This window comes from Nanorana parkeri, unplaced genomic scaffold (assembly GCF_000935625.1).
Source record: "Nanorana parkeri isolate BGI_ZX_2015 unplaced genomic scaffold, ASM93562v1 scaffold1673, whole genome shotgun sequence".
In the NCBI taxonomy this organism is placed as follows: Eukaryota; Metazoa; Chordata; class Amphibia; order Anura; family Dicroglossidae; genus Nanorana; species Nanorana parkeri.
Window position 1 is genome coordinate 204,072 of NW_017307941.1, and position 14,804 is coordinate 218,875.

At 36.5% G+C, this 14,804-nt stretch overlaps 1 protein-coding gene across 1 annotated transcript in view; it reads left to right on the top strand.

Annotated features, from left to right (window-relative positions):
* The window catches only part of SRRM3 (serine/arginine repetitive matrix 3), a 211,495-nt gene extending 197,258 nt beyond the window's left edge, over positions 1-14,237 (top strand). Inside the window, exons 11-14 of the mRNA XM_018571096.1 lie at positions 6,383-6,711; positions 6,889-7,110; positions 8,547-8,684; positions 13,730-14,237. Of these exons, the coding sequence (XP_018426598.1) occupies positions 6,383-6,711; positions 6,889-7,110; positions 8,547-8,684; positions 13,730-13,919 (879 nt within the window). The 3' untranslated portion in view covers positions 13,920-14,237. The remainder of the gene's footprint in view (positions 1-6,382; positions 6,712-6,888; positions 7,111-8,546; positions 8,685-13,729) is intronic.
* The last annotated feature ends 567 nt before the right edge of the window (positions 14,238-14,804 follow it).

Here is a 14,804-nt window from a genome sequence, read left to right on the forward strand (position 1 = left end):
AAGACATGATATTTGTGTGTATGCTACCTGTCCCCATGCTATCTGCAGCTAGGCTTCAATGTACAGACCAAAAGGTCAAACAGCTTACCTGTTTTTAGATCTACCAATTTTCCAGGAGTTACTCCATACTTCTTTGTCAAAAAAGTATTCTAAAACAGCCATCAATTTTTACATACTATATACGGATTATTGCCTATTATCAATAAGTGCAATATGAAAATTGATGTTTGTTTTTATTTTTTAAGATAATAAAGGTATATATGCTGGAGGATCTGATCAAATTTTTTTGACTATGAATTAGCTTGATACGGGATGATACGTTTGGTATTGTGTTAATAAGGTAGCCAAGAGTTAGTGCTTCCCATTTACAGTGTGTATAGAGGTCAGCAGTTCTGTGTAGTGGCATGCAGGTCTTGTCTTCTCCCACAGGTTCCTAACGAAAAGAAGTGAGCCTGCTGTTTGTGCAAACTGAAGTCTAGTCAGGTTAAATTATGGTTGTACTACAGTTATAGTTTTTCTCTCCCCACACACTTAAAATCCTGGGAATTGCAGAAGTGGCTTATTGATTCTGAATCAGCTATTGCTTATTGTGAAGGATTAAATATTTACATATTCTTTGCAAGCTGTAAATAAGCTTTAAAAAAAGCCTTCACTGACCTCTGGAGCTACAGTCACTGTGGGAACATTCAACATGAAAAAACAAAACAGAGACTCTAAAGTGTGATTGTTTTGGCTTATGAACAGTTTACAGCACCTGCTGTTTGTTCACATCAGAAGACTTGCAGGCTGCCAGGTTTCTGCTGACAAGAAGAACAGAAAGAGATGAGCTGTGATTTCAGTGCATCACAGTGCCTACAGCTACAGAGGTCAGTGAGTGCTTGTTTTAAATCTCATTTACTGCTTGATAAGAATATGTAACTCCATAAATGTCCACACTATCACTTTAACACTTACTATGCTAATTATATGTGGAAAAGTTATAGTACATAGTAATATTAGTGTCATACGTATACTCCTCCTTTGCTTTCTTGATTACTTGAATTAACAGCAGTAAATTATCAAATCAAAGGAGCAGTTAGTACTTTGATGTGACATTTATGCTTTAAAGCTGTGATGTGGTGCCACTTTTCTAAAACTGTATTATATATACAGCCCTTATTTATTTAGAAGTTTTTCAAAGAAGAGGGTTCCAAACAAGTGTGAGTGCTTTAGTGGCTTGCATTCTTAATATTTTTCTGCTTACCTTTTAAAAGTTGTCAATCCCACATCCCCCTCTGTGTTACTCAGAAGTATTCATCATCATGTCATAGACAATATCAGTAAGGCATTCCCCCTCTAGTGTGAGGATACATTGGCCACTGCCTCAGTAGACACTTCCATCTCTTCATATTCACTTTGCTGGCTTTAAATCTTTTATTAAATACTCAAGCAAAGGAAATTGTAACCAGATAAAAGGCATATGCCAAAATAGAGAATAGTAAGTTTAGTGGAAAGAAAGAGTATGTAATGTTTGTTATCTTGGAGGCTGAAACATTTACTACATTTGCTCCATGACACTTTAAAAATAGAATGGCAGGTTAGCATGTCTTGCTGTTATAGATGAGCAAATATAAAAAATAATCAGCTCCACCATTGATTCTTTCCATTGGCAACCATTATATACACTAGATTGTAATCCACCAATTTGCCGGTAACTGCATTTTTAAAAATGATAAATATGCAAGGTCCATTCATCAAGATGCCAGCCTGACACCCCAGGTAAAATAGTTGGAGGACCATGAGTGTACTTTCTTGCCCCTGTCATTGTTAATCCAGATCCTAGCCTATTCAATAAGGGTGCCCTAAAAATTGTGGCATGCCTCTCAAAATATCAGTCAGGTACCAATAGGGATTGGGTACTGATTCTTGATGCACAGACTACAGGGTTTGTTTGCAACTTTTTTGCCCCTATTTCTCAAAGGGAGAACTTAAGCTAATACTTCTGTCTTCTGATACCTGTTCTCAGGGAACTGTTCAGGGGTCCATTGGACCCCTACCTGTTCACATGGCATGTGAAAGTATTAGAAATATAGACCAACACCAGATTTAATAATCCTTCCTGGCTGCATCCCTATCATAGTACAAATAATTAAAAAAATACTCTACAAAGGTCTTAATTGCCATCACAGTAGAAGATCTACTATTTGTCTAAAAAAAACCTTAAAGGTTAACTTTGCTTCCACAGTTTTAACAGAGCAGCCACTGAACTGCTATTGACATTCACAACTGAGACTCAATAAACTTACATCAGACTTTGATATTATGGTATTTTCCCACAGTACAGTTGCCATTCTCTGGTTAAATAATTATGCTGTTCCTTTCAAAAGGAACTATTGCAGTTCAAGTACAACTGCCATAGCCCTTATGCAACAAATGAAGTAGAAAACTTTGACACCATGACAACCATGGAAATTGCCCTTTTTGCAAAGAATATCCAAACTTGTGCCATGAAAATGTAAAAAAAATGTTTTTGCTTGCACATGATTGGATAATGGAAGTCAGCAGAGCTTCACCTCATTTACTTCACCTCAAAGGAAAATTCCCTTCTCTTAACCCCTTCATGACTGAGGCCTTTTTTTCATTTTTTGTACCCATGTTATATTCCACATTTTAGGCCTGAAAATTACTTAAAACCCCCCATCATTATATATTTTCTGAATGCCAAGACCCTATAGAATAAAATGGTGGTAGTTGCAAATTTTTATGTTGCGCAATATTAGCGCAACTCCTTATTAAACCCCAATATTTAGTGAAAAATTTAATTAAATGCCCCAAAACACAACAAAATACAATTTTTTTAATGAAATATAAAAGATGAGGTTACAACGAGTAATACGATATAGAATGCCTTGTGGTATTAAAGTTGGAAACATAAGTAAGTTCCATCAAATATCTGTTTTATACCTCTAAATATGAAATATTGCATATAAATAGTTAAAACGTAGGATTTTCTGGCAGCGGGTGAAGCTCTAGGTTCCTTTCTCAAGTTTTTTCAGACTAATCTTTACTGCTATGCTGAAAAGAGTCTGTTCTTTACATCTGTCAATAGCTTAAGCTTTATCTACACAGCTGAATGATCACTGTGACTTCCTTGCTACTCTTTCTCTGTTTCTGTTGCTTTTGTTCCTTACCAAGTTTTAATTAGCATTAGCCTAAAAGAAAACATCTACTCTAGTGAACTGGGCATGTGACTAATTTGCATAATGAGGTGAAGTTCCAGTGGCACTTCACAGGAAGCAATCAAGTTGCACATAAATCTCTCAATTTCCACACTGTCTCTTGTACCATCTGTGAACTGAACAAGGCTTATGGTTTTAGAAGAGTGCACCCATTCTAGCCATGGTGTTACTATGCCCATATTGTAAGTCTTGTGTACCAAGGTGATATCAATGGGTGGGGTTGGACTGCAATCACTTGCTTGTATTGGACTCTGTATGGCCACCCATTGGCTTAACAAGTGATACCTCGCAAATGTATTTATTTCAGTTTTTGTTAAATGGTGGAGAGTAAACAAGCTATCCCATTTTGCTTTGCCAAATTCTTGGTGCAATTCCTATTTTGGTGAAATTGGTTTGTGGTTAATGAACTCCTCACTTAAAAAGGAGTTCTAAAAATGATCTCTGCACAACTGCCTTAGTCAATAATTACCTATCGGGTGTTGGAGAACTACAAGCCCTAGTATAGTTTGTCATGTTGGGACTGTTAGTTTTCCATCACAGTTTGTCAGACAAGGGTTAATAATATTTCTGATCACTGTACACCTTATGCTATTATGATGACTTCTTATACATCCACCTGCTTCTGTGGAATAACAGATTACACTGACAGCTAGTAGTGATTGGGCAGTGCTCTTAAACTAGTCTAATTAATCCCTCCATCCAACCCCAAGTGAACAGTACAATCATAGACTTGTGGGATTGTCAATAAATACAGCAGAAAGTTTATGTCATGTTCTGCTGGCAGACTTTGACATCATAACTTTTTGTTCCTTTTGTTTCTAGGATACAGTTGCAACATTTACTAAAAGGGTTGAACATCTTCACACAACAAATTGTGTGAATATTCACTGCAATTATCCAGTCATATGCAAATAAAATAACTAAACAGGATTTTTTTTCCATGTGATTGGATGATTAATGTGAAAATTTACAACATTTTTTGTTTGAAGATTCTCAACTCTTTTAGTAAATAAGCCTCCATATATTACATTTTTTAATTTTAAAGTGACTGGTTCTCTTTAAAAGGAGAGAAATGATTCAAAAAAATATTGGATAGATAATTCTTCTTGAAAGTGGTATTACTCCCCAAAAGACTGGGAAAATTCATCCAAGACCTTTTCGAGATATGACATATGTTTTGCTTTTTCCTTTTAAAACTTACATGGGATTTTCTGTAGCAATATTTTTATTTCCCAGAAAATAACAGATTACTTGTCAGAGAAGGGTCTTTGTTTCACTTTTCAAAACCCACCTCCATTTTGTAAGGCTTTTTTCATTGTTTTTGTGTGCAGTTTCTCAGAACATATTCTGCGTTACAAATATGATGTTTTTTTAAGATAAAGGGGCGATGTATCAAATTTGATATTATAAATCACTCAAAGGGTAGCAATAATATTCAGTCGTGCAGCAGAAATGAACATTAAAAGGAAAAAATGTGCTTCTCTCTAACACCTTCTTTGCCCATCGTCAATAGCAGATACACTTGGCATTTATCATTCATTCTGTTTGTTTATTACTTGTTAGGCTGTATGAAATAGCTATTGTACCTTGGATTTCCAAGCTTATCAATGTAACTAGTATTACCACAACAGGAAATATATGCCATCTTTTCTTTTCACAGCTAGGAAGAAAGCACATGTTGACTAGTGATACTGAATATCCTGAGATACAACTTTGTAAATATGGTTACATCTGTTTGCTAATATTTGGTTAACATCCAAATTGGACCAAAATGAGGCAAGGTACAGCTCCCATTCTTACTACATTGACACATCACCCCCAGAATCTTCATCATGGGTGTGCTTAGCTGTTTATCAATAATTTTACTGTTTTAAACAGTTCTAAGCCCATGTTAGTTAGGTTTACGATATCTGTGTTTTGGATATGTGTCAACATCAGCTACACAAGTAAGCTAGCACTGATATGATTTATTGAAAATGAATACCGTATTGGACATGCATACATTTTTAGAACTCTAACTCCTGTTCAAAAAAATAACATCATGTTTTTAAAAACAAATTCTGTTTTCTTTTTTATATTTTTGCGGATGATATGTAATACAGAACTACAGTACAGAGTTACTACTCTTTGCGCTTTCAAAGCCACTATTGTTCAATTCAGGTTTTGGATACTGATGTATGATCCAATACGTTCTTCAAGAAAATTATTTCAAATAAAGAAAGCATACACTATTTGGCCTTAAATTTAAAACCTAAGCAAACATTCCTTATATATTTAACCAAGGTCACTCAAACCTCATTATTGGCCTGTCCAAGCATTTTCAAATTAAAAGGCCAGGAAAGTGGGTTTGTGTGTTTTTTTTCTTTATTATTATTTTTTCTCTCTCTCTATCTCTCTTGCATTTTTGTGAATCTAATGATGCACTTATGTTGCCCCACTTTTCCCTTCTCTTCATACCTTACCTACTAAAGGAGGAAATGCCACTTTCTTGGTAAGTGGATGTTAACCAAGAGGGACTTAAAATCAAAAAAAAAAAAAAAATCACAGAGTGACAAAACTGAGAACATAGGGTGCTGATGAAAGCTCAACAGTACTCTACCGGCAAAATAAAGGAATTCAGAAAAACTAAAATGAATTTAAAAAAAGAAAATTTACTTTTCTCAGTAACATTTGTGGATTTTATTTTATTATTTAATTTTTTATACTTTCTCCTCTTCCCTTCTCAATCTCTCTACCAGTTTTTGTGCTGTTTTGTCCAGATGTCTACCTCACTCCTCACTTTTTATTTATTTGCCTTTACTTTCTCTTTTTTTTTTATCCAAACAATATTTAACCCATACTTTTGTAATCTACATAAATTTAATTTTCTTTACTTTTTATTTATGTGAGACCTTAATTTTAGAATTCTCTCTCCCCCCACCCACTCTTTGAAATCATTTTTTGTTTTCTATTTTCTTTTTGTTGCGTTTTGCATGCAAAATTGCATGAGCTGCATTGTTGGGGTCAGAAGGCTAAGCAGAAAAAATAGTCTCAGTGTAGAATCTCTGTGTTAACGTGCTGTATGCAACTGTGAGTTAATATTTCTGTTCCATGCTGATGAAGTTATGCTGAAGCATCTCCCCATCTTTTCTTTTCCCCGCATTTCTACTTATTTTACTCTGCAGAGGCCGAATTCAATCTCTCCATCATTACGGACACATCCAAAAGTGGAAACATCACCTAGCCGTCACAAGGCTAATAATCGTAATGATGTAAGAAGCCCAAGATCTGTTTCATCAAGCAAAGGTGGCCATTCATCAGATGATAAACATCGACGAGACTCTAGGTCGCCATCATCAGATAGACACCATGGGCGGTCCAGGGGCAGAACCAGGATACATAAGGAACCTTCTGTAAACTCAGGAAGAAATACGAGCTACAGCAGTGATTCTGAAGGGTCAATATTATCACATACCACTGAAATGGAAAAGAACCATGGTCCTCCTGCCAAAAAGTAAGGTCATTTTTAAATAGCACATATTAATTGTTGGACTTGAAACATAGTTCCACTGAATGTGTGTGTAAAATGTAATTATTAGCTTTTATTTACATTTTGTTTATGTCTGCGGTTGCAAGAAAAAAGGTACTAATGAGATGATGTCTAGAAATAATTAGAGTTTGTATGTCACAGGATAAAAATAAAGCATCATCGTGGTAGACAGAATAGCTGCTCTGAGTTTTCAGTGAAGCATATTAGACAGAATTCTGACAGAAAAAAGAGTCCAGCACGAAGCACAGGCCACAGAGGCAGCTCCTGGAGTTCCAGCCGATCTCCATCCCGCTCCAGGTCACGTGACAAAAGGATGGCCAGAAGCAGGTCTCGATCTACATCTCAAAAGAAATCTGTAAACAGGTACAGTTTAAAGTTACAGGCTACAGAACATTTTTTAACTTGTTTGATCAAACATTGCAATTTATTTAATTCAAAATAGAAAAAAAATGAAAAATTATCTAATTCTTTCAATCAGTCACCCTTTTTATCTTCACAAACCTAAAGTGTATGTATAGCCAAAGTGTATGTATCACTTTGTATAGAAAAGAAAAGGATTTAAACCCCTGTCAGTTTTTATATGCTGTCTGTGTCCTGTTGGGGAAAGTTCTGTTCACTTCATGTCCTAAAGATACAACACAAATCACAGAGTGAGGGGAATTCCCCTTTCAAACATCTGTCACCAGACCAGGTCTCCCCAATGGAATATTTGCCCTCACCCTTTTGTTCTGTGGCACCTGTAAAATTGTAAATTTGCTCATCACTTTCTGTCACAGTGACATTGGTCACTAGCACAAACAGATAGGGTTCATCTGCCCAATGGGGACACAGACAGCAAGGAAAACCTGACAGAGATTGTAACTCTTCCCCACTGCATCCAGTACTAAGGAAAAAGTTTAGGTTATTTAAACAATGGATCACCATCCAGATCCCTGGATATGTGAATCCATATATATTTATGTTTAGTCAAATCTAAATTAATGAAATGTTGGGTGCTTAAGCTGAACCCTCAGAAAATATAAGAAAAACAATGATGGATGTGTAGTGGCCACATCCATACTTAAATGAGGTAATTGTACTACCACATTGTCTATCCTGGCCATATGGATGGATTTGCATAACTATAGGCTTAAAAAATATTTGGCGCCATTGTTGATGTGATCATCTTTAGAATATAGAACCAATAAAACAGTAAAATAAACATTTTGTAAAAGAATACCACAACTATGTATATATCCACAAGGCTTTTGGTGTGCAGCCTTTTGGTTTGTGTTTGCTTCTTAATTAACAAAAGAAGAAAACAGATTTACATTTGACAGCTTTCATTAATTATACCACTTTACCGAGTCAAAAATTGTTGAGTACTGTTTGCCTGGATGACCAGGAACTGTTGCTAATGTGTCTTTGTTATAGTGCATGCATGTGCAATACTATTATAAGTCAACCAGTGGATCTGCTCAGCGCACATTGCCTGTCTGCATTCTATTACTTCATTATTCTAGAGGCAGGCAATCCCAAAGTCTATTCATCAAGCAGTATGGTCATTGATGATCAGCCTGATGATAGAACATGAAACATTTTCTTCATTCTCTTCAAACATTCTCTTCAATGAGCAAACCACCACAATTAAATGTTTGTTTAGGAATATTATTAAAATGCTTTTGGCAAAATCCAGTAATGAAGATGATATAATCTATGTTTTGTAGTCCTTTCCGTTTATTGTGCATGACGATTAGTATGTGCATACTCATTTGATTAAGAATGTGTATTAATTGCTTATGTGCTACTGCCTATATTAGGGTTAAGGATGGTGAGAATCGATCACGACATAATGATATGGAAGCAGCAAGACCCCGCCGTCGCTCCAGAAGTTATTCGCCTATTAGGAAGAGAAGGAGGGATTCTCCTAGCTTTATGGAGGCACGAAGAATTACAAGGTAAAGTAATAAACTCACCTTGACCTTTTGTGTATGTTTGCATGCATTTTATCATGCATTCATTAGAACATATTTGAAAAAAGCACTGTAGTTTACAGCAGTGTTTCAAGATTTATACCTGTGTATACAGTATAAGTAACAAAGCATAAATATAATTGTATTATTGGTATGCACTTCCCCCAAGTCAATCAATCACAAAGTCCAGTCTAGATGTGACCAACTATTTAACAAGCCAATTTCTTGAAAATGGAAAGATCCATCCATCCATGAGAGGTAACATTCATTTCTGGTATTGCCACAAAGTCTACATGTTGCATTTACAGAATCCTAATAAGAAACAATCCTCAAAGCTCAATTTCATTACAAACTGTTTTTCAGTTTTGGATAGGGTTAGAGCCTTCCACTTGGGCACACAAACAGTTATACAATTCTGATAGATGTTCTATTATTCCTAAATTTACTGCAAATTGTGTTTTTATTGCTATCTGTGTCCATACTGAGAGGATTTCCTTTTACTACCTGTTCTGTTTGACACTCATGAGTAGACCGTAAGTAAGGATAAGTCCTCATTCATACCTACGATGTAGGTGTGTTTAGGGATTCTCGGGTCAGGAACTTGTGATTTCCTGCAACAGGGATCACAAATCTGCTGTCTGCAAGTGGCAGCTGTCACCCGTTCAAGGACGCACAATCGATGTGTCCAGGTATAGTGATCGATTCCTAACCGCATTTAATTGTATCACATACGAATACATGCGTCATCTCTCTACAGGAGCCCGCTGCTGGTGTTGTATGACATGCCGGTTAAACCATTCCAAATTTAAAAAGGAGAGATTGTTGACCTTGCAATACAACAGATCTACTGAGGGGTCCCTGGGGACCAGTCTCCGAACCAGAAAATATAAAGTTCATAGACTTCAGTTGTGGAGTATTACATCCTTGTCATATAACCTAAAATCAGAAATCTGAACATAGAACAAAAGAGGCTATATCTGCTGGTCCTAGGTAGAAACATCAAAACAAAAGTGTAACTTTAAATGTATCATATCAATTAGGAAAAACATAGTTTTAAGCCAAAATGACACTCGTTTGCCTGAAAGATTGATTAAGGTTTGCCAGTTAACTATCAATAGCTATCAATTAATATATCTGTGATATCTTAGCATTACACTTTCAGACAAAATTGATTATGCATTCCTAGTTAGATCTGAGCAGAAATACTCGGGCAGTAAATTAGCTTTTGACACTGAGAACCTGGCACAGGTTGTTGTCAGTGGAGGGATTTTGGTGTCTTAAGTGAAAAATGTTTGCTGTGACATGCCCTGACTGCTGACCTTAACAGTTAATAATTTCCTCACACAAAACAATAAAACTTAACCTAACCCTTTATATTAACCCTTAACCTAGCCCTGAACTGTAATCCTTAACACATAAACTGATTCAAACACATACTTAATTTAACTTAACCTGGTATGTAATATGAATCCTAAATTTTAACCTAATGATTAATCCCCTAACACCTAAACTTCTTCTTAACCCCTGACCTTAACCCTTAACCCCAACTTGAACACTTAACTATTACAGTTGTACCTTAACCCTAAAAAATGTATAATTAATATGAACCCTAAACATAGGGGTTTATTTACTAAAGGCAAATAGGTTGTTCACTCTGCAAGGGAACTTTCCCCATAGCTTAGTAGATGAGCTGAAGCTCTGCTGACTTCCATCATTCAGGCATGTGCAAGGAAAAATACTCTTGGTTTTTTTCTATTTGCCAAGTAATTGGGATTCTATTTGCAAAGTGAATGTTCATCACTTTCACTAAGCTAATGACAAATCCCTTTGCAAAGTGAATAGTCTATTTGCTTTATTTAACTCACACCCATAATTCTTTAACGACAACCCTAATCTTTGCCCTTGACCATAACCCCCAACCCCTACCCTATTACTAACCTTAACCTAATCTAATAATAACAACGTAAGGTACTTTTAGACATTAGAGTTAGTTCATCCAATAAGGACCTTTATGGCCATTTTGGGGAATCCCCTGGATAAGCCTTCATAGGCAGAGAGTCGGTCAAGAGAGATGGATTTTTCCCAAATTCTTGCTGTATTTTTCCCTCAAGATAGGCTTGCACCTGGAGTTCAAACAAAGCTGTCTACCTCCCTGCTGCGATATAATGAATAAATGATAACCAGAACATTAAATGTATATAATCTCAAAATGTATCATTCAGTATGTTTGGCATTATGCCCCACTGTATACAATTTCCTTAAGCAAATTATTTTTGGGCTGAATTAGTTGCAAAGTTTCTTTCCAGAAGGTCCCGATAGTAATAGTACTTTCTGTTGCAGGCTGACAATGCTAAACCACTGCCACTCAATTAGCAATAGTATTGTCAGCCAGCTGTTTGAGCTCTTTCAGTTGGCCATTGGGCTGCCTATCTGATAGACCTGAGAGGCAGCCTAACAAACTACTGAAGGACCTTGCACAGCAGACAGGCAATGCTGCTGCTAATTGCAAGCCAATGGTTTAGTATTATCAGTCTGCAATAAAAAAGCACTATTACTAGCAGGATTTCTAGCTATGAAACTATTCAGCAGATTCACAAAATAATTTGTAATGTATACATTTCCTTGATCTTGCATTACACAGTTGTTGGTGCATCTAAGGGCCCGTTCATACCAGGGCCTTGTATTAATTGCAACTCCCGCACTGTTACCGCACGGTAGGTGCGATGAATGGTACTGTGTATGGTATGGCTATGGTGTGAACGACCCTAAAAGAGTGTATACAGAGACTGTGTGCAACATTGTAATGTAAAAGTATCAAGCTGTCCTGCGCCAAGATTAGCAATAATAGTCCATGTACTGCACTGAGATCTACAGCAAGTTCTTGGAGCTGAAAACAGCTAATTTTATAGTTGGCTGATATTTTTCATACTTTCAGTCACTGAAACACATTTGTTTGATTTAATGGCTACTTAATGTATACTTTATTGTATAACTGTTTATTTGTATGTCACATGATTTTATGCTATTCCATCCCACAAGGTTCCTTTTGAAGATCAGCTGCCAATGATGTACGTTACAGCAAGTCTTCATGGTTACTCTGGTAACCTAATCACTATCAGGTGTTTACTATAAAATGTAACCCTTTACCACATTCACTAATCACTCACAAAATGTGCGTTTTCTTACAGTCTGTTGAAAATCGGGGAACTTGGGTTTCTGGCTTTGTCTTCTTACTACCTGTTTCTTTCTGCCTTATATATGTTGCACAGCTTTTGCCAAGCTTTAACGTGTTTCCAAAAGCAAAAGAGAACTGCAATTCCGTTTCTGGTATTCCTATTTCATTTGATAGTTTCCTATGTCCTGAAACTAGACAGAGAAACAGACAAACAGACAGACAGAAAGATGTAGTCTTAAAAGTTTGTTTTTCAGTATTTCAGCATGCAGCCTATGTCACCATCACTCATTTTATAAAAACAAAAATGGTGTCAAGATTCATAAAGTCAAAAAGGGGCTGAAGTAAGTAAGAGTGCTTTCTCCTGCCATCTTGTCATTTACGGTTGGCTAGGTCCTGTCATATAAACAGTTGTAAGAGATGTGCAAATAGCTTTAGTGTTCATGGTTGCAATTTACATCATGTGTCAGCTGGGTATACAATGTAAAACACTAGGTCCAAATGAAAGAAAATAGCATTTTTGTAATGTTCTTTAAATCCTGAAATATCTCATGGGCTCTGCATTTCCAAAGGCATACAAGCTGGCCAAATGCCAATTAGAATAGTTTGCCTTATCATGTGTTGTAATTGATTGCAGTTCCTTTTTGTTTGACACTAACTTATTCATATTTAATGGTTCAGTTATCTACTAAACATTTGTCTCAACAATTCTAGTGTCTGTCTGAGGTGTGGATAATGTGGAGCAAACAAAGCAGGAAGGTCATATTTTTTTAATTTATTGACCAACTATGATTCCAATGGATAATCTTATATTGTGTTTTTCCACTGCTTTTGAATTACAACTGTCAACATCCCCAGCCTTTTATGTTATGATGTGTATGCTGTGGTTTATAAAACACCATATTTTATGCTGGTAAGACTTCAACAGAAACATATATCATAAAATACAAGGTTATTTTGGATTTATACATACAGACGTGGCAGTATGATTATCTCTTGGATATGTTCATCAAAGCTGTGCAAAGTGTGAACCATGATCTTTATGGTAACTGTGAGTTCTGATAAGTAGAGATCATGTTTAATAACATATTCCTTGCCCAGTCATCATGCTCAGTCTCCTCTTCGTTTGAGTAAATTTTTCCACTATGGGCTTTTAAAGAATTCGAATTCCAGTTTTCCATTCCAACTAACCAGCTCTCCCACCTCCCATATTCTTTATTAGCGACTTTGTAAAGAATGAAAACTCACTCATTTGCATGCTCAGGAAAATGTACTTAACCAAACAACATCTTAATCCACAGACACTCAATTCAACAGGGATAGCATTATTCATTGCTGGCTGATGCATTGCCTGCTGTTTAACAGTTTTTCTCCCCAGAAATCTTTTTAGCTCCTTGGAGAGTGTAGTTCTTGGCTCTCCCCCCCCCTCAAAAAAAAAAGGAGGAACATCACTTCAAACTCACATGGCTGGCATTTTTGCCCTCCTTCTACTGCAAACTGAGGTTCTCCTCAGAGATAGAGGAGACAGCGAAAAATATATATCTGGTCAATGTGGAGATGAACTGATTGCCGTTCACAGTGTGGTTGCAGCGTAATGAATGCTTCCACTTGGTAGCTGTACTGCTACATCTGTCTGCAAAACATGTTATGGAGTAAGATTTGCACCCATTACCACCCTTTGCTTTTAGAGCCTAAAAAAATAACATCTATGGCTAGAATGCTCAGGTCTAACAATTGTCTGTTTATTCAGTGAATTATTAACCAATAACAAGATTGTTTTCCTCCTGTTCTGCCTTTCTGGTGCCAACCTATGATAAGCACAACAATGTAATTATAATTTGTTATCTTTAATTTTCAGTGCCCGGAAGCGCCCAATTCCTTACTATAGACCAAGCCCATCTTCCAGCTCCCTCAGCAGCTACTCCCACAGCCGTAGTCGAAGCAGGAGCTATGACAGTTACAGCAGCTACAGCCGTAGTCGGAGTCGTTCTCCCAGCCACAGTCGAAGCCCCAGCTACAGAAGCAGTTCTGAGAGTGCTGGATTTTAAGCCTTGTGCATCAAATGAACCCTGATACTAATCAGACCTACTACATGAAGTAGGTTATGTGTTAGCTTGAGAAAATCCAGAGGGTTGGAATGTGAAATAGATCAATGTATGTACATATATAAATATATATAATGAAAATACACTATCTATAGCGTCCATGATATCACACAGCATCTTTCTGAAAAATAAGCAATCGTTCCAAAAAAATCACATTAAAAAAGGCAGTCTCACATGCAATCAAAGCATTATATCTATAACATGAAGACTGCAATGATTGTCGTTTTAGTCCAAGTCCAATGCCTCTAAGCACCGAAGCCACAGACTTTGACTATCTTGCAAGGAGTGGTTAAATAAATCTGTATGAAACATTAGAAACCTTTGTAAAGTTGAATACTGAACACTAAGGGTGTTGGCATGCGCTATGACAATGATGCCCCTTCTTTTATTTTAAACTATTGTCCACTCCTAATTAATTAATTGTGCATCTAAATGATAGGTAACTGCCGAGGGTGTGAGATACTAGAATGCTGGGTGAGCAAAGAGCCAGGACATCATTTCAATTTTACTTTGTATAACTGAATTTAAAATCTGTTATTAGTTTAATGTTGGTGTGAAGATATTTGTGACGAAACAATGTAAATTATATAGTCAAAACTGCCCTTTTTAATGGGCAATGATGAAATAGTCCAGCGATGCATTATCTACAGTATATATAGGATGGTTTAAAGTCAACCTGTGCATTGTCTATGCAGGGTAATGCAACAGGTTCTGCCGCCACAGCTGCCTATACATACTTACCCTTTGCTCCACTGACACTCTGTTTGCTCTAAGGTGCAAAGAAAAGAAGTCTTGTGTAAACCCCAGTCATGACTTAGAGCTTACTCA